This window comes from Phoxinus phoxinus (genome assembly GCF_949152265.1).
Source record: "Phoxinus phoxinus genome assembly, chromosome: 5".
Lineage (NCBI taxonomy): Eukaryota > Metazoa > Chordata > Actinopteri > Cypriniformes > Leuciscidae > Phoxinus > Phoxinus phoxinus.
In genome coordinates this window covers 24290179-24317409 of record NC_136880.1, presented here as the reverse complement: position 1 = coordinate 24317409, position 27231 = coordinate 24290179, and the positions used below count along the sequence as shown (strand labels likewise).

Sequence of the window (27231 nt, the reverse complement as noted above, 5' to 3'; positions counted from 1 at the left end):
ACATTTCAAACAATGTCTATTAATTTTGTAATGCAAAATGCCCAGCTTCATTTTGTCCTTTATAAAACAACTGTTTATCCTGGTTTTAATGATTATTAGTTAGTCATAAAATCACCAAAAGACAGATGACCCCGTACATAAAGACATAGCTATTAGCAATGTTATCTTCCCTCACATCATTCACTGTATTAAATGTGACGTATTAACACATCCTCTTACGTTGCTTTGACGTCACCGAACATGTAAGTGAAAGGATGTGTGACCAAGTAGGGCTGAATGACGACTGAGGATGTTCATTCTACATGTAAATTAAAATAATGACAAAGCAAAATATGGATCGCAAAATGTGGATATGAGTTCTTGTAAAGAAAAGGGAAGAGGAGTCTCATTATTAAGATCAAAATTAGCCTACACGTGAATATGCGCTAAAAAAAATAATGTCTCAATTTTGAAAGAGTAGGCTGATTAACACTTAGACTGTCGACAATACTTACATGTAAAAGCAGCTACGTGTATCCATTAACATGTGTAATACGTCACCATGTACCTAATGATACAGTAACATAATAAATAAAAATTCGTGATAACGAGATTGCCATCTAGTGGTGAAGAAACGACATTGAATAGGCCTATGGGTTCCCGGTTGTTCACAATAATATGGCATTGAACAAGAAAGAAGTCATGAGGAAATGCAAGCAGAAAGACCTTTGGGGAGATAGGCTACATAAAGGGGGAAAGTATTAGTCTTACTCTTATGTATAGTCTTTTTAATGACATGAGTACAGGTTGCGTTAGATTTCTCATTAGCAATGCCACAGAACCCCGTTATTTAATGAAAACGTGCATTAGTTTAAATTGCTGTTTTTGCATAGAAGATACTGTACTGTTCTGTTTTTGGAATTTAGGATATCAAATTCCCAATGTTATGCCTATACTCTTCACTGCATGACAGAAAGTGCTAAACAATGTTAGGCATTCATTCATTAGTTCATGCAGCGTCTATGAATAGCAAGATGATCACACGTGACCTCAGTGAGTAGATGCTAACCTCTACATTCCTCAAGCGTTTTGTCTAGACTAACATCTAGCAGACAAACACAACTTGAAACCCTCTTGTTGATGAGGAAATTACCTCAAAGTTGAAGATGAATATGCTACCGAACTGAAGGAAGCATTAGTTATAGCCAATAACTATTTTTTCTTAAATGCCCTAGGCCTACTGAATCATAGATCATTTTATCAATACTCTAAATGCATTGTTTAAAGACCTTATTTTCCCTTTTATTCAACCCTTAGAAGGATGGGATGGGAAATGAGTGATCAGACAGTTTTCAGGCTGTAAATGAGGGACTTTGGCCTGTGTGACAGGAGAGTCTTGTGAGTGATGCTCCAGTTCACACTGCACAGCAGAACAGAAGGAAATGAGGAGCGCAAGACTGATCGCTTAAGGTAACTCTCTAGCTAAAGATGGATTGAGATGATAATTTGTCTTTAAAATTTTGTATGGGTAACTTATGGGGTAGGCCTACTTAACGTCATACATGTATGCTTAGGCTAATTACTCAAATTTAGGCTATATGACCATTTAGTCATTTGGACTGAAGTAACTGTGTAGTGTTTATTTACTGATTCTGATTGATATTCCCTGACATTTCATCTATTCACTTTTAATTGTATTCATGTGTGCACGATTATATGAAAGCTCTCCACTTTTTTGCATATTATGTGCAAATTGCACAATACAGCAAATCTTTCAATGTGTGATTTAACAAAGCATATGAATGATAAACATTAACTGAGTCAGATGAGAAAACGGCTGACAAGCAGGTGGATCATGTGACCAGAGTCATTTACACACTGTTTTACTGGTGCTGTGTTAGACTGGATTAACAAGTATTTTAGTGTGTGTGTGTGTGTGTGTGTGTGTGTGTGTGTGTGTGTGTGTGTGTGTGTGTAAAGATTTTTAGGGCCCTAGCACCGATGGTGTGAGGACCCTCTTGGAATTGCTTCGTTTATTATTATATTTGTTTGTGTTGTACATATTTAAGGGAACATTATAATTATGTATATTTATCTATCACAAATGTTTGAATCAAATAATGACTTTCGTTTTAAAAATCCTTCCTTATTCCTTTAACCTACTGTCCGTGGCTTTTAAATGCATATCATGAGGCACTTAAACAAAAACATGATTGAAAAAATATTGTGTCTTTGATTTATTTACTGATTTACTTCGTGTCACCACTAAGATGAGCTTTACTTTGAGAAGAAGTCAGTCCCTCAAGAGCCTTTCTGGAGGTCATAGTTCCTGGTCTACATCGCTGTTTTGGGACAGAAGGACACCTGTGTCTCAGCTTGTTCAAAGGTAATGCCATATTCCATCTATTTGCCTTTACTGGACCGACTCTTTTCTGTGGAGTTTATGGCTGAAACCTGACTGTTTTCTCTAGGTATGAAAGCTGTGTGGAGCTCACAGATGTTGGCAGACAAGAGGCCTGGTCTAAGGTATAACCACTTTGATTTATTGTGTATTAAGCAGTACTTTCAATGAAATCCGGCTTACATGATCTCTGTATCCCACAGTCATCTGGCCTGAGAAGATCAAACCATGAAGAGAGTAAAGTTGAAAGTCTCTGGAGGAGATATGAATCCCTCAGTGGGGTCAATTCCACTTTGTCCAGAAGTATTTCAATGGACATGTTGCCCCAGCCGGACCAGGTGGGCACTAACTCTCTGAGGGTCCTGTTTGAGTCAAAGAACGCCCTGCGACAGGACTACGCCAGCAGCCCTCGTCTCAACGTCACACCACAGGCCAAAAGCAGCCCAGTGAGTCACATTACCTCACCGGGGAGGGAGAAAGGTTATTCTGGTGCTACTACTGTCACCAATGCCAAAAAAGACAAGGCTCATCAGGTGTGTAACAGTCACGTCATGTTTTATTTGTGTTTGTACAACATGGACAGACATGACTCAGGAAAGGAGCATGTGCTTTTTGCACAATGTAGTCACTAAATTATGTGTTCGGCCTTGCTTTAAATATTGATGAACCCTCCAGTTTGACTGAGATGAGCAAGAAAATTGTCCATTATGTATACATAACATAATACAAGACTTTTTTTATTTATTTATTTTTATAATACAGACACATAAAAGAACGCCAATGAACAGACAAACAGACAAACAAACCAAAGCGCTGAGAGATGAACAACTACATATAAAAAAGGTACATTTCTAGATAATTTAGAAACATGACAGAAAAAGGAAAAGAAATAAAGCAGAGTAAAACCCATAGTCCTCTTGAAACAGGTGGTCAGAGTTTCTGTTGAAAAGAATGCACAGGTTTCCATAGACTCTCAAATTTGTCCGACTTGTGGTTGAGATTACAGGCTCATTTCTCCAAGGGAAAAAAGGCTGATAACTGAGATATACACATGGTAACCGTGGGAACCTGGGGTGCATTTTGGACTTTTTAGACTTCTTAGGGTTACTATAGTTAACTAAAACTGAAATGATTAAAACATTTTTATTAATTGAAATAAATCAAAAATAAAATTAAATATAAATATTAGAGAAAAAAATGTAAGAAAATTATAAACTAACTGAATTAAGTTTAAGCACTAAACCATGGAAACAAATCCAAAACTGAAATAAAAACAATGTATACGGAGCCCCTTATAGTACGGAGCTACGGAGACCCTAAAGTGACATGGTGGTGGGAAAAAAATATGAGATGGAAGGAAAAATCAATGCTTTTGCATTCTCTCGCAAATGTTTTGCGTTCCCTCAAGAAACTTTGCGTTCATTTGCAAAACAAGCTAACACGCAGTTTCTCGGCGGAATACAAAATTTGCAAGGGAACGCAAAGTTTCTCGGGGGAATGCAGTATTTTTCCACCATTTCATATTTTGTTCCTTCAATCATATTTTTTTCCACCATCCCTTTAGGTGCTCCGTAATTTTATAATTACGTAATATTTAAATAGTAATATAAAAAAAAAAAGAATAAAAATGACAATAGCACATAGGCCTACTGTAACTAAAATGCAAAAAATTTAACTAAACCGAAAACATTTTATATAATTCAAAATATTAATATAATATAAAACTCTAATAATATATAGATACTAAAATAACACGGTTTAGAGTCAATTCAATAAGAATTCACACATTTTTAAATAAACTAAAACACAAACAATACATAATAATTAATACCTTGAAGTAAATAGTACCTTAATATTATTAATACAATGTTAATATTATTTATTTAAAATATCAAAAAGATTTAATTAGAAAGAAAAAATTGGTATATAAATAAAACAAATGAGGATTCAATTTTCAATTAAAATGAGAAAAAAACTGTCCACTTTCAATCCATTCAATAGGAATTCACACATTTTTAAATAAGATAAACAATAAATAATGATACCTTAATATTATTAATAATATTATCATAAATAATTTGCTATATATCTTAAAAATCTCTTTTAAAAAAACATGTTTAAAATATGCCCTTGCTTCCCTTGATAGAAAGAAAAATCCTTTGAGACAATGAGAAGGAGAACAGTCAGTGGAGTTCCTGGATATGTCACCCGATCCTCCACTGGGCTGAATGGTGAGTTGATCAACACATTATAACAAAACATAATTATTTGTACAACTAGTGTAAATGAGCGAGCACAATCACCAGTTATTTCGTTCGTCTTAACTGTTAGTCAGCTATGTTAGTCAGTAACTATGAGGTCAAAGGTCTTTTGAACTTTGTACCCTATGTGAGACAAAACCTTGGCATCTAAACTGTTCCTACACAAGCATGTGGGGCCATCTGAAGTTCCTGTAGAGAAGGAATCTGCCGGCTGTGTCTGAGTGTTAAAAATATTCCTCAGATAATCCTAACTGAATAGTTTCGACTTGACATGCACAAAATCCTGCCTGCAAATAGTGAGTCCTATTTCACAAGTTTTCAATGAGGGTTGAGAGCAGGATTGAATGCGTAAGCATGTGTTCAGTGCATTCAAGAGACAAAACATACTGCTTAACATTGCAGTTATGACACTGACCCAATCCACTGACCTTACATTCATCACCGTTGGGCACGAGTGACACTTTGGTGTGTTTGGGTTATAGTTGTTTGAAAAGGTTTTGAGAGACCCTTCAGTGTCTGTGCTGTGCCCACCAATGGTGTTTTAGGTTATACAGTGGCCTCAAAGGTTTTTGAGATAATTAAGCCACTTTTAACAATGTAAGAATGTCATTGTATTAGATAGCAAAAATCTAATTAATAAATAAAAAATATGAATATAATATTTATTACTCAAATATAAATATATAAATGTAATTAAATCATATCTTTATTTATTTATTAATGCACATTTATTTTAAAGAAAAAGTTGCTCAAGCAACTGCTTTTCACAAAAATAAGTATATGGACTTTGTCAAATGTTAGTAGAACATATTGTGATGAACTAACTTCATACAGACACTACAGTCAAGTATGGGTTAAGCGTCCAAACAATTTTCAGAACTGCTTTACAAAATCTTTTGTGTCAAAATACACTCCGAGTTTGTTTATAGTCTTACCCACAATGCTTATTCACGGGAGTGTACAACACAGAGAACATATTAAAGCTTAATTGTGTAGCTTAAACAGAACAGTGTCAGTATAGCCTCAAATTTACCACAGGTTGTTCCAACCATTCATAAGTATTAATACTCACAAGTACATGTAAGGCATTAGTTAGTGCCTTAATTATTTTGAGATGTATTAGCAAGTTCATCAAACGTCACTGGACATAACGTTCTTATTAGCGGTGTTCCGTTTTAGAATTTTAATATAAACAGTTAAAAATAGAGACTCTTTCTGAACAATCAGCCAAAAAGCCACTGAAATGTATTCACGTAAAATTTATATCAGTACTTCTCAAACATCCTTTGGCATTCGGAAGCAAATGAAGGCTAATGTGGGAATTGTGCTCAAGGGGGTTCCCTGTACCCCAGTCACTTCCAGAACCACTGATTGACTCAGGCGTGTGGAATACCGCCCATGCTGCTTCCAAAATAGCAGGCTGGCCTCATCGCGCTCTGCAGTGAGCAGTGATAAAAATCAGCTGTCACCCCTTAGAGAGGGACAGAGTGAGACAGGACTACTGCTACAGACAGCATCAGAGTCAGACCAACACAGGTCAGCACCTGCGGAAATACACAAGACTGAGGCTTTAAAGACAGCAAGACCTGCTATCTGGAACCGGCAATTCACTCTGTGAGTACAGTAATCCGTGTGGACAGGAAGCCTGGAAATTAATTATAGAAATTAAAACATTATAGGCTAAACATGATATAGCATATTAAAGGATAAAATAGCATACATTTAAATACATTTGGTTTGTGAATTTGTCCTTTATTTTAGCAGAACATAGTGATTGATTGTCATGTCTATGACTCAAAGTAATGCCTGCGAATTTCAAAAATGATCCAATTATGTTGAGCGACATGTCTTCAGATGTAATGATAATTACCTCAAATGTATAATAATGAACCCAGAGTAAAGAAAATGAGAACAGTTACATCATTTGTACTGTTCAATTTAACCTGAGTTCTAACAAGCCTGTTGAACTAACACACACACACACACTGTTTAAAAGTGTGAGGTCTTGTATTCAGCAAGGCTGCATTTATTTGATCAAAAATACAGTAAAACAGTAATATTGTGAAATATTATTACAATTTAAAATAACTTTTTTGTTTTAATTTATTTTAAAATGTAATTTATTCCTGTGATACAAAGCTGATTTTCAGAATTATTACTTCAGTCTTCAGTGTCACATGATCCTTCAGAAATCATTTTTATATATGCTGATTTGATGCTCATGAAACATGTATTATTATAATCAGAATATTTTCAGAATTATTTGATGAATATATTCATCAAAAAATAATATTTATACAGTAGTGACAAAAAGGGATGTCCGGAGGGGATATTCTTTTTTTATGACACTACAAGTTCAATTAAACAATCATAATATGAGGTAAATATTTTATATATGAAGGAAAAACAAAGGGTGGGGTTATTTTACTATAAAAAAAAAATGCATAAACAAATAGCTTCATATATACAAAATAATCAGTTATTAATATTTTGTTGGTTCTCTCATGTTTTTGCATGCGTTCATAATTTCTTTGTATGAAACCCTGGCCAAAAATGCCAGAGTGTCCGCACAATTTGGCGTTATTCATTGTGTTCATTCATTGCGTTATTATCACAAATAAAGAAATTGACACTAAACAGAACTACACAATATGATTACAAAATCGTTAACAAATTTTAATCATATTTAAATCAAGGGTGAATATTTTCCCCAGGCCGGACATCACTAGCTGCTAACAATATAAAAGTCTTTACTGTCACTTTTGATCAATATAATTCATCCTTGCTGAATAAAAGTATTATTATTATTATTTTTATCTTACCAACCCTAAACATTTGAATGTAAGTGTATACAACACCTGAAATCACCTTGAATTGTAGTGGCTAATGACAGACAGAAGTGCCAGCTAAACATGCCTTGGTTGAACCTGCACTATTTTAAGCTATGGTTTTAAGTTGTTGTGCTTTTAACAAGACCTTTGAGCGCTCACAGGAAACTAAGGAAGGCAGCTGACGAGAATAAATACCAAGCGCATATCACAATAATTTGGACAGCTGTCAGCAGCACAAAAGCACTCACATTCTAGGACACTAATAGCTGTGCCCTCCATGAATGGGGGCTGGTCTCTGTGAAACTTTCATTCAGCTGATATGATGTCAGCTGAATGAAAGTTCTTTGAAATACATATATCTAAGATATCAAATGAGTTGTATCACAGATGTAAATACATGTGTATATCATTTGACCCAAATTAAATCATTATACAAGGAAGCGGGCAGAGATGGGCACTGTTTACAACTCCACAGAGGCCTTTGATCATGTCCATATCTATACAATACAATTCCTTAACTACACCTTTTATGTCAGATTAGGCTTAAAGGAAATGCAAGCAGGCACTTTTATCACATGACAGTGTCACAAAGATCAAGTGCAGTGCAGTTTACTCGGTATTCTCATTTAAATCCTCAGTATAAATGTAGTTGCTGCTGCTTTATAAAATGAAACATTTGTTATCTTAGTAATTTGACAAGATGCTCCAGTTCTGTTCTTTCTAAATCGGAGAGCACAATATTTAGACTCACTCTTCTAAACGGTAACGTCTAGCTGGACCTCAGTATTGTATGGCCCTGTTATTCTCTGTGCTCATCCAACTATGCAAACGTTTTAAGCCCAGACTCGTGAGTGGCGCCAGTGATGGGCCCTGTCCTTTTGTCCCATGAGAGCTTACAGAGTGAAAAGCAGAGGTATGCTCGAATATAATCATTAGTTACAGCTGACAGACCTGTGCTGCTGCCTCTTGTGCTCCTGACCTCAGAGGGAAGGCTTTTGTTTTGATCATGCCTACTGCACCTTTACAATAATCTAATGTGCCACGTCTTCTTTTGCTCCTCCAAACCGTAATTACATCACATATCGTCATGAATAATAAGTGATACACTGTGATTCAGCATTCAGAAACAATAAGACTTCTCTCAGTTCACATCAAGCAAACAGGTTTTTTTTGTTTGCTAAGAATGAACTAACAAACGTTAGGTATTAGCTAAATAACCAGTTTCTTTCATATTCTGAATCTGATCATTTGCTTTCTTGATATACAGTACTATTATTTGGTGGCCATTTTAAAACCATGCTAGCAAAATACAATTCCCAATGTAAAAAGGCTAAGAAACATGAATCAGGGAAGCGTTGTCACAGTGTTTTGTCCCCTGAGAATGAGAAACCTTAAAAAGGGTCACAATTCAGCTGACACTGTGGTTGTTCCTTTTTGACATTTTACAATGGCATGCAGGCCACTGTTTTTGTTTAGTTAGATGTCATGCTAAGAAATACAATCAAATTGTAATAGTACATCTGAGAACAGACAACTATTGTAGCCTAACAAGTGTCATGTTTAAAAATGCATTAAATGACGTAATTTGTCTTGCAATTAGACAGTCTTACACAAACATATAGCCTACTATGTGTGGAGCTGAATAGTTTCCATGGGTCCTTGAGGTATAATAATAACCCACAGATAAAAGCATACCAACACCAGCTCCAGTCCATTTATACACACCACTATCAGAGCCATTAGATGGCTAAGAAACTGGGTCAGGTCAGTCTTGTCTTATTTCTAGCCTATACTTCTGGATTATTATTCAACATGTTATGCTTATGATCACAAAATTATTACAAAAAAAATGCTTTAGTAACATGCCACAGATATTTTTGTTTCTGATAGTTTCTGTCGCATTACAGACTCCACAAACAGCTGTAATTAAAATGTTGAACACACATTCCGAATTAAAAATAATCTACAAAACGCAGTTAATATATAATGCATGCTAATAAATAAATAATGAACAAATAAAGCAAATGTTTCCAAAATGTCCATTCACCAGGGAATACCAAAACAAAAGTCATTACTATCAAAAGTCAAAAATGTCAAAAGCAAAAGATAAACCATAAATCAAAAACATACACCATAATCAATAAACTAACAATTAATTAAATACATTTATTTTAAACAACTCGGACACGTGAGATAAGTGAGTCACTGCTATTTTTAGTTTATAAATACTTTCTGATTGTAGTTTTGTGTAACTATATTTGTGTCTTGTGTGAATTAGATGAGAGGAGACATTTAAAAAAAGACCAGAGACAATCTGCCTCCTATCAAGAGCACAAACAGAAGTACACCTCCTCTCCTATCCAGAGCGTGAAAGACAGATCTGCCCTTTACCTCTCGAAGGTAGCAGCTGCAGACTCCTCAGGATCCATCGAACAGCAAGTGAGTGCTCATTGCATCTGTCATATCACTCACAGCACACAGGCATCTGTAAGGTCAAGTTCTCAGACTGACTGAATCACTCGCATGCACACAATGCTGTGAAGTCTGGTCCACACTCATTTCACAGTACAGTACAGTAAGTCTTCTGGTGGCCAGTGTTGTCCTCAGTCACTGAATAAGTAATGTGTTGTGAAAAACAGCTTCATGCAAATAAAATCTTGAGTTTTCTATGAAAAATTAGTAGGAATAATTAATTATGCTTCTTTCTCAGGGCAGTGTGGTCCAAGAACACCTGATCTCAGGCGGAAAGAAGAAGAAACAAAGCAAGGTATTAACAACAGTTTTTGCTGACTTTCTAAGTCTGCTGTGTGACTAATGACTAATGCTAATAGGTTCTGTGTGACTAATTTAGAAACAAATATACAACAAATTGTTTCCAAACAAACAGGGTAATACATTAACATTATTAAAATATCCATAATTAAATCAGATTCACAAACATGGTAAGTAATATGGTAAATATCTTGTTAATGACAGGGTTTGTGATACAGTAAAAGTAAGTAGACATAGGAGGTAAAATCCAGTAACCATATATTCTTAACATAGGTGGTAAAATCCCATAACCATATTGACAATTTGTAGTGTTTTTGAAAATTCCTCGTATTTAGATCAACATAAAAATCCCAATAAATTGTGTGATATTTCTGCATGTAGTTGACATTATAGCTGGATTTTGGTTACAATGAATAAAACTCCAGAAATATTCTTGTTACTATCCTCTCAAGTTTTTCCTTTGAATGAAACTTCATTTGTTATGGAGCATTAATTTTGTACTAACAAGGCTGAAAACCATGAATGAAGTCAAACCTCACATGAATAGGTGTGCAGTGAACTATTCCCTACTAAACACAGAAAAAGGTAAAGTATGGCTTTTAAGCTTAAAAATACTAACTTTTTTTTAACTATGTTTTTAATTAAAAGTTTACTATTATGACAATTTGTTTCATTGCATTGTGGAGAGTAACTTGAGCCTTCATACTTCTTCTTTGCATCCAAGATGGCAGAAGTAGCCAAACAGATAAAAGTGAGCGGTGCAGCCAGTGGAGATGATGATTTCCCTCCCCCTCCACCTCCTCTACCAAGACCTCAGGTTCTGGAGTCACTTCAAAAGGATCTAAGCCAAAACTTACTCCCCGTACCACCTCCAAAAGAAACCTTCACAGAGTACTACCAGCAACGGCAAAAAAACGAACTGAAGCGTATTTTTAAACACATTCATCCTGAATTGAAGATGAATCTTGATGATGTTGTAGATGATGAAATAATAAATGCAATGAATCCACAATCAGTAGATGCGGCTTATCAGGGGGAAGTCCAGTCCATGCGCTGGATATTTGAGAACTGGACTCTTGACAATATTGGAGACCCACATGAAACAAAAAAATTACTTGATGAAGAAAATCCTCAAGGTGGGGATGTGAGGAGCAAATCCTCACTGTTTGAGGATTCAGTGTTTGATGGTCAATACACAACAGCTGATGAGAGACCAGGTGTAGTCAAAGGAGATGTTCGCACAGCCACCTGGTTGTTTGAGACACAGCCTCTAGACTCAATCAGTAAGTCAAAGATGGAGGATGAGGAAATAGTGGAGGTCGTACTGAAGGAACCCGTTCAGAAGGGAGACGTGAGAGGTGCACGTCTCCTGTTTGAATCCAAACCATTGGACGCTTTAGGCCGCTGTTGCTCTGTTGAAGACCAACACTTCCTAATGCTCAAATCAGAACTCCATGAGAATAAAGGAGATGTGAAAAAAACCGTCAAACTCTTTCAAGCAGATCCCTGTTGTGCGCTTAGGGATAGCAGTGGCAAAATCCATGAAATCAAATCAATCTGTAGAGAAGAAATCCAAAGCAGTGACTTTAAAACAGCACGTTGGCTTTTTGAAACTCAACCCTTAGACCACATTAATAAAGGAGCTGGTGTGCAGATTATTCGGGGGATCTCACTTGAGGAAGCCCAGAAAGGTGGTGTTGATCAGAAGAAATGGATGTTCGAGACGCAACCACTTGATGCAATTCATGAAGGTTTTGTGGAAGAACAAAAGTTCAAAGGAACAGTGGAGGACATCTCTGGGGAAGCAGATGTTCATAAACTAAAGCAGCCTCTGTCATCTCTTAAAGGAGAGTCTGTGGGTGAAGTTTTAGAGGAGGCGGCAATTGTTGGAGGAAATGTAGGATCCACCCTATGGCTTTTTGAAACTCAGCCCATGGACACGCTGAAAGACAGCTATGAGGTAGGACATCTCCAGAAAGTTATGGTGTCAAGTGATGAAAAAGGAGAAGTTAAAGACAAAAAGCTGCAGTTTGAAAAATTCAATGTTGGTAAAACAACAGGTGATAGTGGAAACAAAGTTCAAAATGATGAGAAAGGAGATGTGAAGACTTTCAAGGACCTTTTTGAAACATTACCTCTTAGTCATATCTCTGTGAAAGCACAGAGTCAAATCCACGACATTGCAGCCGGGGATGTCAAAGGCAACCGTTCACTGTTTGAAACCACACCATTGTATGCAATTAAAGACTGTGCTGGAAATTTCCATGAGGTAACGACTGTCAGTAGAGAAGAATGCATCAAAGGAAATGTACAGAATTACAAATGGATGTTTGAGACAAGACCCTTAGACCAATTTGAAGAATGTAGTGGACAAGTAGAGCTCATCAAGGGCATTACCAGGCAAGAGGACATGACAAGTGACGTGAGGACAGCTAAATGGATGTTTGAAACACAACCTTTGGATTGCATAAATTTAAAGAGTGAAAAAGAAGCAAACTCAACAGTACCAACAGAAGAACTTCAAAAGGGTAATGTGAAGACGTGCAAATGGCTGTTTGAGACAAAACCAATGGACATTTTGTATGAGAAATCAGAAAAGAACCAGGATGTAGAACCAGTACCAAAAGCTGATGTGAAGTCACACACTTGGCTTTTTGAAACACAGCCATTGGATAACATTAAAGACAAGGAGGACTTCAGTTTGAAATTGTGCAGTACTGTGCAGGAAGACATAAAAAGTGATGTGAATGTGAAGACAGTGAAACACCTGTTTGAAACAGAGACTTTGGACAGAATAACAAAGCAAACAGATTCTGGCCAAAATGTAAGATATGTCAGTCAGGTGGATGTCCAGTCTGGAGATGTCTCACGTGTCAAGGAAATCTTTGAATCCAAGTCACTTCATGAAATAGGAAGTGAATGCATCAAAGTGTCTGAGGAGAAGAAAAACGAAATTCAGTCAGGATCGGTCCACAAATTCACTTGGCTGTTTGAGAATCAGCCTATAAGCAACATTAATGAGAAAGAGGACAGAATAACTCAAAGTGTTAGTGATGGTGAGGGTGGGGATGTTGGAAGCAAGAAGTTTATTTTCGAAACTTTCTCTCTAGACAAAATCCAGGATAAAGACGAACTACTCGAACACCAGTCAATGAGTGTTGAGAAGCCCATGAACAGTAGCGGTAATGTCAAATCCAGCACAATGCTTTTTGAATCACAGCCGTTATATGCTATAAGAGACAAGGACGGACAGTTTCATGAAGTTACCACTGTACAGAAAGAGGAAGTGATGAGAGGAGATGTCAGGGGCGCGAGGTGGATGTTTGAAACCAAGCCACTGGATACCATTCAAGCAGACAAAGAAATCTACGTCATCCGCGCAGTTACACAGGAGGATGTGTGCAAGGGAGATGTGAAATCAGCACGCTGGAAGTTTGAGACTCAGCCTCTTGACTCCTTTGAAGGACGAGAAGGGCCCTCAGTGAGGGTTGTTGAAGATATAAGCAATGGGAACAGTGTGCAACAAAGCAAGCAACTTTTTGAGACTGAGCAAGCTGCCCAAAAAAAGTATGTGCGAATGGTGAGCGTTACAGACGTTCAACAAGGTGATGTACGTACCTCAACCTGGCTGTTTGAGAACCAACCTTTTGATACTCTTAAAGGTGAGCCAGATGAGCAGAATGCCTTGACAACTGTGCATCGAGAGGACAATGCAAAGGGAGATGTGAAACGCTGCACTTGGTTATTTGAATCACAGCCCTTGGATAAAATAAAGATGGATGAATCAACTGATTCATCAAAGGAAGAGTTTGTTTCATCAAAGGAAGAAATCCCCAAGGCAGATGTCAAAAGCACAACATGGTTATTCGAGACCACACCACTGGACAAAATCACCGTAGAGAGTGTGACAGACACACTCTATCGCCTTTGCCATTATTCATTCATTCATTCAAGTGGAATCATCATCCAGGCAAATGATTATAAGTACGTAAACATGGCAAAATATCAAATTGTAAACAATGAGGAGACCGAAGTTCAAAAGGAGGAAGTTGTTGAGGGAAACATCAGAAACATAATGCTGCAGTTACTGTTCAAACCGAACCTGAAACCTAAAGTTGTTCTACTTAAAGAGGATGAACAAGGCAAGATGCACAGCACAGTGCTTGAAATCCCATTTCAACAGCCTGGATGTGCAACTAAACCTGAGGCAGAGTGCAAGACCCAAGAAGCAGTTAAAATTATTGAGAGCTTGCTGGTTCAACAAAAATCAATCAAGACAGGCTTGGTGATGCAAGAATCGGAAGGTGGTCAGCCAGAGATGACCGTGTATTCCCTCCACTGTCAAAGCAGCCTGAATGAGTCACACAACATCACACGAGGAGATGTCAAGTCCACTATTGGCAACCTCCTTGCCACAGTCCACAGCCAGCAGCCCAAACCATCTTGCAGACTGGAACAAAATGAAAGGGGGAATGTTGGTCTGTATAAAAGCTGCATTGAAAAGGGCGACCTTAAGAGTCTACAGCGAGATCTTTCTGAGGAGGAACCAGCAGCCTCCTGTATAGACCAAATTGAAATAGTTCAAGGTGATGTAAAGGAAGCAAAGCGACACCTAAATCAACAAAGAGACCAAGCTGAAAGAACAATCTTGGATGTTGTACCAGGAGATGTTAAGAATGTAAAAAAGGTTTTCTCAGAGGTCTGCACAGACCTGGATGGTGGAAACTGCGTGTCAAGGGAGGAGATCATCAGAGGGGATATTTTGTCGGCCATGCAGCAACTTGATGAGGCAGTCAAGCAGCCAGTCATGATCCAGAAAGAGGAAATTGTTTCTGGGGACATTAAGGCAACGCTTGAATCCTTGGAGCGGGCAAAACAACAAAGCTTGCACATGGAGCGTGAGGTCATCAAACCAGGCACCATTTATGATCTGAATATAGAGGTAGAAGAAATGTGCTTAGAAGAAAATGAAAGAAAATTAATTAAGGAGGAAATCATTTCAGGGGATATTAAGGCTGCCAAAATGTCCCTGGAGAGAGCAAAGAACCAAAGCATGAGAGTAGAACGAGAACATGTCACTCCTGGAAAGCTGTGTAATCTAAATGAATCATCTCAGTCTCAAAGCAACACAACAGTGGAGCAGTCTACAACATCCTCCTTGAGTAACCAGCGGATTACAACAACATTTCGAAAGGTTAGTGACATAGAAAATGATCAGGGATCCACCGAAATAGTGTGTTGTCAGAATGAAGTGGGAGGGAGAAAAAATATAATAGATATTAGTATAAAAAATGGCTCAGCAGTGCTAGATAACACTCTTCAGGTTTCAGAGTTAGAGCCAGATATTGTTAAAGGTGATGTGAAGGCTGCTATACAGTCTTTAAGAAGTGCTGCAGTAGAGCAGAGAAATGTAGACAGAGAGCAAGTTGTTGGAGGTAATATGCAAGAGACACTCCAGTCTCTCGAGAGATCTAGCATAAATGTTTCTAAAGGAGATTACAAGGCAGCAATGTTATATAGACAATCTGGACAGACACAAAGCAAGATGACAAATGACTCAGGGACTAAATGCAAGCAGAGTTTTAATAATTTGCCTTCATCTGACACTCAATTGTCTTCTTCGGTTTCAGTGACCGGAAGTGAGCATCTGATCATCTCGGCACTGAATTCAGAATCTGTTACCTCCAGCATGGACAATTCAAAGCTCTCTTGCACTTTTGCAGAAAAAGATGATAATCCACCACCCATCCCTCCAAAAACTGCCCATCAGGTTAAAAATCAGAAGCCGGTTATTCCACCAAAGCCATTGCACATCACCACCAGCTCCGAACACATTGAAAAAACACACATATGTCCAAGCTCACCTGATTGTCTAATTAATAAGCAGACTCCAAAAATCCCACCCAAAGTGATTGCTAGCAAGAAAACATTTTCGCATAAAAAAGAAACCACAGAAACTTCAAACAAAGTTGATGACAGGCAATGCAACATTCATGAACCAGTTCAAAGGACAAACTTCACAGACCCTGTGGGTTTTCAGAAGATGCAGTACACTGAGCAATGGGTTCAAAATTCTCACATGCAACATATGGACACTCCATCAGTCAGCGAAACTCATGATGAAGGTTCCTTTGCTTCTAATAGAATAGGGATGGATAAAAATGTGATTCAGAGGATAAATGCTGCAGAAGAGATCAGGATGTGTATGCAGAGTTATTCAAAGGACTATAATGAACTAAACAATGGGTTTAAGATTGCACTTCAGAATTTTGGGGAAAAGAAAACAACTATGGACACAGCCCCAACTTTCTCAAAGAAAATTAAAGTTGTGCAAAACAAAACCATACAGGAACAGGCTAAAACTTCCAAAGAGAACACAAATAAAGTTGAGTTACACTTCGCCTGCAAAGACACCCCTTCAACACCTGAAAAACATGAAAAACATGAAGTTCCTTCAAAGTACGATCAAACCATTAAAGAGCACAATGATTCTGAGAACAAAGTTGTTTTGAGAGAAAAGAAAGCAAGGAGAGAGACAGAAGATGAGCGCCACCAGAGGCTCTCTGTCCACAAAGACGAGATCATGAGGGGCAACGTAAAAGCAGCCATGGAGATATTTGAAAACCTTATGAGACGAGAAGAGCTTAAGATCATTTTGTCAAAAGTTCAAGAAATAGAGGGGGAGACCTGTGAGGTGGATGTTAAATCTCTGAAGACTTTGTTTGAGAATGTGCCTGCTTGGATTACTAACCCAATAAAAAATATGAAATGCAGACATTTTCCAAGAGCTAGCACAGAGACGAAAGGCTTAAGAGATGATGTAGAGAGCATATCCTCCGTTGAGGCCGCATTTGAGGACCTAGAGAAAGCAAGCATGGACATCATCAATTTAAAAGAACAGACATTAGCTAAACTCTTGGACATTGAGGAGGCAATAAAAAAAGCTCTGTACTCTGTCTCAAATTTAAAGTCAGAGGCAGACATTGCAGGGTTGTCAGGTCTGTTTAGTGAATCCTTAAATGTTGATAATGTCTCTCCAAGTACTAAAAACATTAGGAAAATTAGCATTGTGTCCAGCAAAGCAAAACCTGTGCAACCTAAACAGGCACAGAGCAGTGATAACAGGGGTCTGCCCAAAGAAGCACCACAACATCAAGTTCAAATGGGGAAAACATGCTCAAACATCCCCTCATCTCCTTCATTTATTTCCATTCATTCTGCTGCAAGAAAACCTGTGGATTCACCCACATCACCACAGCCTCTCTCAGACAAACCAAAAGCAAATGACCAACCTAATGCAGTTAGCTCCATCACACAGTCCTCCCCTGAGAAAATCTCAGTCAGCCACGTTTGTAGCCCTCCAAGTCCTAGAAGGAAAGTCAGTGTTCTTGAAGTACAGCGAGTTCCTGAGGTTGCAAGTGGAATCATTGGCACTAAAACTGTCAGTGAGAAATATGAAGAGATAGACTGCTTTGGGAATACTTACTTTTCCTCCAAAAGATCTACATTTGTAACCAGGCAGTCAGAGACAGAACTATCTGCCTCATATGATGTAGTTAACAATCCAGGGAGGTATGAAGGAATGACTTCACCTGTTTTGCAAAGGTCTGGCCAGACCTTCTCCTCAAATTCTCTGTGTAAAAGCAAAGACAGAAAAGTGTTTGTAACTTTCGGCCATCCCAACACAGAAAAACATTAACCAAGCTGCCCATTGTTTTTGTAACAATATTTGTGATGTCATTTTTATTTCCATATTTCTATTTAAAATGCATATATATTAGATCCTTTATTGATCCTTTTTATGTGTGTAAAATAAACAGTTTTATTGTGGTGCTTTGTTTAAGAGAAAGTTTTTGTACTGTTGCAATTAAGTGTTAATGTTAAATATTTATGTTTGTTTCAAAAACTGTATATTATATAAAATAAAATACGTACAAAGCAGTATTTGTTACTATCGTTAAAATGGCATTATATAAAAATTCTGACTTTATTTCATAGAAAGATCTTCATGCTGTGTATTTCATACATAACTCATATTGCATGTATGTCTATTGTTGTCATAGTTCCTGTCACCTGCTAAAGAGATGTGCTCTGCATGCCTGATGCCAGTTTACCCAATGGAGAAAATGGTGGCAGATAAACTAATTCTACATAATAACTGTTTCTGCTGCAAACACTGTAATAAAAAGCTAAGGTGAGAGACATTTAGAAATCAGTTTCCAAGACATGGTAACAAAATAATCATTAGTGTAATACAGGAACCTGTGATTCATAATGAGAAATACATGTGCTATAAAATATCTAATCAAAAATAATCTATTTGATATAGTTTATATTGGATATTTAATTGATTTTATCCAATCACAAATCAAAAATGTTAAGACTTGATTCCCAGGGAATATTTTATTTCACAGCATATACTTTAACAATGAATCTTCATGGGTGTACTATTATTTATTACAGCATTCACAATTACTCTGCACTTTATGGAGAGTTCTACTGCACATACCATTACCAACAGTTGTTTAAGAAAAAGGGCAACTATGATGAGGGTTTTGGCCACAGACAACACAAAGACCGCTGGCTTGCTAAAACAGAGGAACCTAAACCTACTAATAAGTTCAGCTCAGCACGTAACACAGAGCCTACATGTGTAGATGGTCCTCTGGGGTCATTTACAGGAGCTTCATCTCCACAGCAAAGACACAGAGATGCTCAATTCAAAAGTCCTGACACCAAGAACAAGCTTACAGTTAGCTGGCCACCGGAAAACAAGTGGACCAGACAACACCCAGTTTCACAAAGTACTTCCTCGGGCTCAAGAAGGACAACAGACTGGTCAAATGTAGATCATTCTTTTGCCAGAAGCTCCAGAAATGCTCTTGAAAAGAAAAGGTTTAATTCTGGGCTGGATGAATTGGACAAATCAGTTAAGCTGTCCTCTCAGGTTTATGAGAAGACAAACACATACTTATCTCCCTACACAATTAAAGGTGAGGTTAAAACACCACATTCAGAGCCTGTTTATACACCTCATCCAGGAAGTTCAAAAACATTACAGAAGACTGCAGATACACCTGCCCAAACTGGAACACAAAGCAAAGTTTCAAAAGGAGGGACAGTGACAGGTAAAGACTTGAATTCTGTTACCTCAAGACCAGATTCTGTGAATGAACCCAGTTTGGCTGAAGATGGGAGAGTTTATAGCCCAACGAAAATAAAAAAGTCTGTCCGGTTTGCTTCGAATTTAAATACAGATGGGGAACATAACACAGAGTTCAGCAATGAGGAAGTTGAAAGCTCTACTGAGACATTTGTTGAACCTGCAGTTGTCAATGGTGATGTTATGACAACTTTAAAATCCGGAATAGAAATAGAGGAATCACCCGAGGAATGTTTCATTGATACAATGCACAACCTATATGGCAGTGATTCTGTCAAACATCCTAAAGTTTCAGGTGGACAAATGCCGGATCCGGATTTTCTTCAGACTACAGTAACAGAAGAAAGCATCTCACCTGTGCAAAGCAATTTAGATGATACAACAAAGGCAGATGAGGCAATTATAAGCAAGATGAAAACAATTCCAAATCTCAAAGAACTGCAGGTAAATGACATCACTGCATGTGGTACAGAAACATTCAAACCAAATAGTGAATTGTGTGATGTGGAGCATATTGCAGAGATGATTAATGAGGATGTTACTGAGACTAAGGCCAATGTTACAACCTCCAAAAAGCAAGAACCCACAGACATAATCAAAGATGAATCTAAAGACGTTGATATCTTGAATTTGCCTGCAAAATCTGATGATAAAAGCAATACGAAGGTTGGTGACAAAAAGGCCACGGATAAAGGGAATAAAGGGTCTTGGTCTAAAGGTAAAAGCCCTATTTCCAAACTCTTCACATCTGGCCCAAATAAGAAAGAGGCCAAAAGTGAGCCTAAAACAGAAAGCAAAAGACCCGATATCAAACCTAGAAATTTACTGAGCAGACTCTTTTCGGCCACTGAAACGGAGTCAGAAATAAAGAAAACACCAGAAATCAAAACAGAAACTACATGTGAGGAGTCAGAGAAAATCGTAGGGACAGAAGATGGAGTGAACACTGCATTGGTTCAGGATACTTTTTCTGTATCTCTTCCTCTGACAGAGACCACCTCTCAAAATAAACCTCAAGAGACCATAAAAGCAACACAAAACTCACTAAGTGATTCTCCAGAAGAATTCAATCCAACCGAGAGCTGTCAAAATCCCATCCTCTTGTCTAACAATGGCTTTGCTGATGAGACGGTGCCATCAATAGACCTTGATCAAACTGAACAACTCAAGCCTGCTTCTGGTGGTTTAGGGGAGATTGAAAGCAATGAGGCTCTTATTTCCTCACAAGAACACATTCATGTAGATCTCACCTCTCCAGACTCTTTAATACCATCAGGTCTTGAGGAGAGCCTCAACTCCTTTTTGCCTCAGAATGAAGACACATCTGGATTTCTTGATACATCTGATGCATTCACATCTCAAGTTACGAGCACTAGCACAGATGACATGGCTTTTTCAGATTCAAATACACTTGATTATACAAACAGTGGCACAGTGACGGACATTGAGAATTTTGAAACACCATCAATTGATATAGGGAGCTCTTTTATTGAAGGACACCCATTTGAAGAAAAAATAAGAGGAGATTCAATTCAAAAACCTTCTGTGAATTTGAATGAAGATACTCTAGATATTTTTGGTTCATCAGATTCAAACACTGAGGTAAACTCATATGGAAACACCCTGACTGAAATCCACAAAAATGAAGCCAGTGTTTCCTCGGGAATGACTGATGATCCCTTTGGTATTGACAATTTATCCGTTCAAGCAATGGATATCTTTGGAGGAGACAATATGCTCACTGTCTCTGATCAAATGTCCACAAATAATTTCTTTGATATTATGACAAACAGCGAGTCTCAAAGTCAAAACCCTTTTGAGGGAATTACAGATGGTCAACTGGGACCAACTGGAGTTTTTGACTTGATAAGTTCTGAAGATGACCCATCAACACAGACAATGTCTGAACTTGAACAGGGAATTCTAATTCAAAGTGAGGTTAATAATGTTTTCGAAAGTAAAGACAATCCATCAACCTCGAATGTGCTTGATCAAAACCTTTCCGACCAAGAGCTAATTGAGTCATCTCAAACAGAGGCTTTTGATTTCTTCAGCTCTGATCTAGATCCACCCAGAGCAGCATTCAGTCCCATAAGTGCCGATCCATTTCCAAATGACATCTTTGCAAGTGCTCTTATCGACCCAAGCACAAATACATTCAGTGTGGAAACAATGCAAAGAACTGCAAACCCATTTGACGATTTCACCGGGTTAGAGAGTGACGGTGAGGCTGCAGAGACACAAGCAAGCAACTTATTTCCAGATGATATATTCTCATCTATTCCTGGCATTTCTTTAGAACCAGCACAGGACACTTCCACCCTGATAGATCCAACAAACACCGACACAAATGGTGTGCAGCCACAAAAGCTCGAAAATGATTGGATGTCTGACCTTTTGGGGTAGCATCGTTGCCACAGTTCAGAAAAAAAATATAAAAATATTTCAAGTAAGCCGGTATATTGATTTGTCTTTGCTGTACTATTCTGTATAATTCACAAACTGTATTGCTAACATTTGATTGATTGATTGATTGATTAAGTTAAAGTATTCATGTATAATGTGGTGTTACTTTTTTATTTCTAAATAAATAATCAATGTATATTAAGTAAACGTGTCAATATCTAATGTGGGGTTACTTTAAAAGTTTTTAGATACAAAAAATTTTGAACTATTTGACAATTACTGCATTGTGATTCCACAAAAGTTGTTCAGTTAAATCAGTCTCAATTACTATCAAGCAACATGTTTATATGACTATAGGTCTCTAACTGGATTTTTTTTTTTTTTTATCAGGCAAAATTCACTTCAATAATCCCTGTAGTCATCATATAATCCATATATATTTGTGCACAAAAAGTTAATATTGATCATGAAACAATGTAATGATAACTGTGTTCTTCAAAGACTAACTGGTCATAATAAATAATAAAACAACAATTCACATGAGGTTTATTGCATATTGTTATTTTACAGTACATTACAAATCTACAAATCTTTTCATAATGCTGAATGGCAAATAAACTGCAGAAATTGTAATAAAAATCTGTTATTTCTACATATAATTACACTGTAAACCGAACAAAAGAAATTCCACCATTTTGCAAGAAGTTAAGAGGTTATAACTTGGTTGCTTGGATGTCTTCACAATCCCTAGTTGCAGGATTAGATAATTTTGGTCTCCTTTGAGGAAATAGAGGTGAAATAGTGTTATTTTCCCTTGGCAAAAACATAACAAAAACCTTAAACGTATTTTAAAACAATATGTAAATAGACTTAATTTGTAACTTGGATATTAAAGAGTAAATAAACAGATTTTAAGACATGTGAGAATTGCAAAAGCGGTTTAATCCACAGACCGTCACTAAACTATTTTTGCTGGTTGCGTGAAAACTTCAATGTACATGTACCTCTTGCCCTCTGCCTCCTCTGTGGAATCAGGCAGCTCAGTTCTTCTGGTCTCGGGCAGCAGGAAGGCCATTATCCCACTTGCTAGTGCCAGGCTGCCAATCACCACAGTAGGGATAGTGAAGTGGTAGATCTCCAGCATGTTCACCACAGGAGACAACATACTTGCGGCTCGTGAAGCTGTGGAGCCCAGCCCCGTGGCCGTCTGACTGGAAATCAACAAGCGGATTATAATAAAACTACATTAAAACAACACTCACATTAATACCTGTAGAAAATGACACAGGCTCATGCCTACCGAATGGCGGTGGGGAACAGTTCTTGAAAATAAACGTAGCAAATACTGCCTGCTCCGTTCATGAGAAATCTTCCACATGTGGCAAGAGTAGCGATGGCGACGTAATTACCTTAAGTAGAGAATCACACGGTTAAGTGCGGATTCGTTGTATGCTATAGAGTGTTAAATATGGAAAACATTTTACTTTGTGGAACTGCAAGAGTCAGGAGACAGAGAACCCCTCCCACTATAAGGGCACCCATTAGAGACAGCTTCCTTCCAGCTGCTTCCAGTGACCACATGCAGAAGAAGTGGACAGGAATCTCAGAGAGGCCGAATATGAGTTGATTGAGAAAAATATTAAGGCCGAACTTCCCCACATTCAGAGAGAGGCTGTAGTACGCTAGATTTACAGCACACCTGAGTATCAACAGCAGAGGACCATTCATGTTGAAATATTAATTCAAGAAAACCCATTTCAAGCAAAAAAAAATATCAAGTCAAAATATTAACAATTCCATGAGAATCGACTCACCAAGCGAAGGTAATGGTTAAGAAATATTTCCTGAGCACACGGGAAGCAAAAAGCATTTTTATACCTCCTTTTTCAACAGGCTTTTCTTCAAGGGCCTAACACATCAAATAACAAAAAGATGTTATCCATATTGTGTTATTTAGGACAGACGTCTCTGTAATTTGGCTTGACATGTTAATTTGTAAAATATATCTCAACCTTGTCCAGTAATGAGTCAGGAACTGTACGTTTGTTGATCGCTGCTGCCTTCTGAATGAGTTCTTTCGCATCGGTCGTTTTTCCGCGATAAAGAAGCCATCTGGCAGACTCTGGAATAAACCTATATTGGTGTGCACATTTCATTACTTCATTCGCTCACAAATTCATCCAAATTTAAAGAAACATACACATGAACATATATACCATATGTAGACGACTATAAATCCAAGTGGGCCAGCCATTATAAATTGATCTATCCTCCAGTCCCTGACAAAATACACAACGGCAAGAAACATGACCTGCCCCAAAGCGGCCAGGACTTGACTCAGGCATGCTGCATAGGATCTCTGAGCGACTCCAATCCACTCGGTGGCTACAGTGAGGATGAAAACATTGTGATAAACACATAAGCAATTAGGTAAACACTGCAATTCTGTTACAGTCACATAGTCAATATAGTCATACACAAGACCCATCAACTGGTTTGTTGTTGACATAAATAAAGTCTAAAAAATGTCTGTTTCTTTTAGAAAGAGCCACCTGATGTGTTACATTAATTATTTAGTCCGCTGATAGATAACATGATGTAAAGGTTGAAAACATCAATATTGTCTCATACCGAGGATAATGCTGTTGATCCGAAATCCTCCGAGGGCAACACCAACAATGAACTGGGATGCGAGGTACACATAAAAGTTTGGAGAGAGACCAGTCACGACTGTGAAGATAAGCATGAGCACCATAGGTATCTGTGTAGCTCGTTTGCGACCAAACCTTGAGTTCAAAAAAGAAAGAGGGGGAAAAAAAGCCACACACATACAAAAAAAATGAACGATGACATCATGCATGAATGGAAATGTTAGCTGAAGGCTGAATATGTTATGCCACTGTCCTTTAGATGGCGTAGCTTCAGAAATGTATGCATCATATGATTCAATATATATATAAAAAATGTTTATATTCATTTGCACAATTCATAATATTTATGTAATATGTATTTTTTTTTTTTACATATTTTAATATAATTAAGAAGACATAAATAATTTAACATAAAACATTAGAAATATATATATATATATATATATATATATATATATATATATATATATATATATATATATATATATATATATATATATATATATATATATATCTAGAGAGAGAGAGAGAGAGAGAGAGACATCCAGGTATTACTTTATTTTACAGTGTATTTTAAATAGCAATAATAAAAAATAATTTAGCAAAATTACAAGCAACTAACCTTAAACATAATGCTATTTTAACCCTAACACTATAAGAACACATAGTTAATTAAAATTACTCTGTACAATGTGTAATTAGTCCTTCCTACATTTTAACAAGGATAGTGTATCGATTCTGTATTTAATCTAAAGAGTTTGTCCATATTTAATAACATTTTTAACTGTACGTCTTTAACACTTACGATTCTGAAAAAGGCCCAAAAATTACAGCTCCAACTAGTACTCCAGCGAAGAATATTGTCTGTGCTGCCCGATAGATATTTGTATTTTCACAAACAAGATCGAACTGCAAAACACCACAAAAATATCAGCCTTTCTCCATGTAAACAGCATATTGTTTTCTAAATCAGTCATTCAAAAACATAGTAAATTACATTGCGGTGTGACAACAGTGAGCACATGAAGTTCATAACATCCTTTTAAATATACTGGTGACAAAACCCCAAGTTACTTACGTCAGTAACAATGGTTGCATCATAAATAGTATCATTGTGCACCCATCCATCAGTGCAAGTGGTGGTTTCGTTTAGGCCATATTCCCGTATAGCGGACAGATCCCAATCCATAGGGACGTACATCTTACAGGGATCGAAAGAGCCATCCGGGAGCCTAGGCAGAGTCAAGTTAAGCTGCTCTTCCTTCGTCAGATTGGGACCAACCTGAAGGATCCAGTCAGCGTTGCAATGGTGGTTCGTGTCTGCATGGTTGAAGACCAGGCTGGATAACTGAAAAGGCAAAATGAGGTTTGGAAAGCACAAAGCAAACAAGAGAAGCTTTTGGAAAAGCCCAAAGTCTCCTATAGATTCTAAAATCTCCCCAAAATCAGCCATGGTGGTCCAGAAGAGGAACAACCAAAGAAAGCTTGAGTAACTTGTTACAGTAGAAAAAGCTAATTAATGTTTAACATAATGTGAGTGAATATATCACAGAAAGTCATATATAGAGAGCAATGGTCATATTATTGATGTGAAAGTGTAATGGGTCAACATTCAAAGATGTTTTGACGCTGCTGATGCGACAAACAGACTGTCATACAGACATATAAATATATATACACACACACACACAGAGACAAACATACATATAAATAAGCTATATTCAGTAGATCAAGAATCGCTTTAGAATCAGATTGATTCACAGAATATTCTCACCCTGTGTGTGTGTATGTATGTGAGTGTGTGTGAGTGTGTGTGTGTATGTGTGTGTGTGTGTGTGTGTGAGTGAGTGTGTGTGTGTGTGCGCGTGTGTATACATAGACAGATAGATAGTAATACAGTGAAACACCAAGTTAACATATTTGTGTCAAATCATTTAACGTTTTCAAAACAGACCGAAGGCAACTTCAGTAGTACTTTGGTTGCTGACAGTATCTGTAATGTGTAACTCAACAATATAACAAGCAATAAACCGGGTAAGTGCCACAAAGGGCTGTTATGGATCATGAAGCACTTTAATATCATCATTATGCAATTCATATTTATAGCATTTAGACAAGTCTGCAGGGAACAAATGTCATAATTTCATTCTTTATTGATTATTATTAAAAATAATTGGGTACACTACACATGCACTGAAAATCCCAAAAGGTGAAATACTATACAGTGTTCTACCATTGTCCTTAACACACCATATTGAGAATGACAGTAATACCTCCATTGCTTTTGTGTTGTGACAGTTCATTCCTTACAGTTCAATGAGAAAAACAAATCGAAAAGACAAATTCTTTTAAATCTGGAAACACTTAAATATTCCACTAAAATGTAGCCAATCCCTCTTTGAAAGTCCTGCATACATGTGTTTGGTGTGAAAATACAGCATCCCTCCAGACTGAGCAGAATGGTGGAATGATATTAGACAATTTAACTCAGCTCAACACAGAAACATCACCACAGAGAAAAAATATGAGCATGGAGAGATCAACAAGATCTGATGCGTCAATCTCAAGACAAACCAGCTTATTTAATTATCTTTAATAATTCATACAAATGAGAAACAAGAATATGCTTTCAATTTTCAAATGACTTCCAATGCATTCCAGAAAAAGGCCAACCACTTGTGCACACATGAAAATAAATACTACCGTCATATCACTATCACCAAAGTGAGAGAGAAAATGAGACAAGGACGTGTCTTGCAAAGAAAAA

The 27231-nt window shown here is 37.3% G+C and overlaps 2 protein-coding genes across 3 annotated transcripts; one reads left to right on the top strand and one right to left on the bottom strand.

The window, feature by feature from the left end:
* The first annotated feature begins 1312 nt into the window (after window positions 1-1312).
* On the top strand, window positions 1313-17958 carry xirp1 (xin actin binding repeat containing 1). Of its 2 annotated transcripts, XM_079614408.1 has the most exons (8): window positions 1313-1449; window positions 2250-2365; window positions 2451-2505; window positions 2584-2913; window positions 4530-4611; window positions 9751-9911; window positions 10183-10239; window positions 10969-17958. In XM_079614408.1, exons 2-8 carry the CDS (start codon window positions 2250-2252, stop codon window positions 17941-17943), a joined length of 7776 nt encoding a protein of 2591 aa, XP_079470534.1. In that variant the 5' UTR covers window positions 1313-1449; the 3' UTR covers window positions 17944-17958. The 2 variants fall into 2 exon arrangements, with proteins under 2 accessions (XP_079470534.1, XP_079470533.1); XM_079614407.1 differs by lacking the exons at window positions 1313-1449; window positions 2250-2365; window positions 2451-2505; window positions 2584-2913; window positions 4530-4611 and adding an exon at window positions 6030-6255.
* A 4413-nt stretch (window positions 17959-22371) lies between these two features.
* Window positions 22372-25917, bottom strand: slc22a13a (solute carrier family 22 member 13a; the record flags this gene model as incomplete). Its single annotated transcript, XM_079613628.1, has 10 exons — window positions 22372-22590; window positions 22818-23024; window positions 23114-23222; window positions 23298-23512; window positions 23628-23722; window positions 23826-23946; window positions 24030-24198; window positions 24445-24599; window positions 25270-25373; window positions 25543-25917. The coding sequence occupies 10 exons, from the start codon at window positions 25915-25917 to the stop codon at window positions 22527-22529; spliced, it is 1614 nt and encodes a 537-aa protein (XP_079469754.1). The 3' UTR covers window positions 22372-22526.
* Window positions 25918-27231: the final 1314 nt, after the last annotated feature.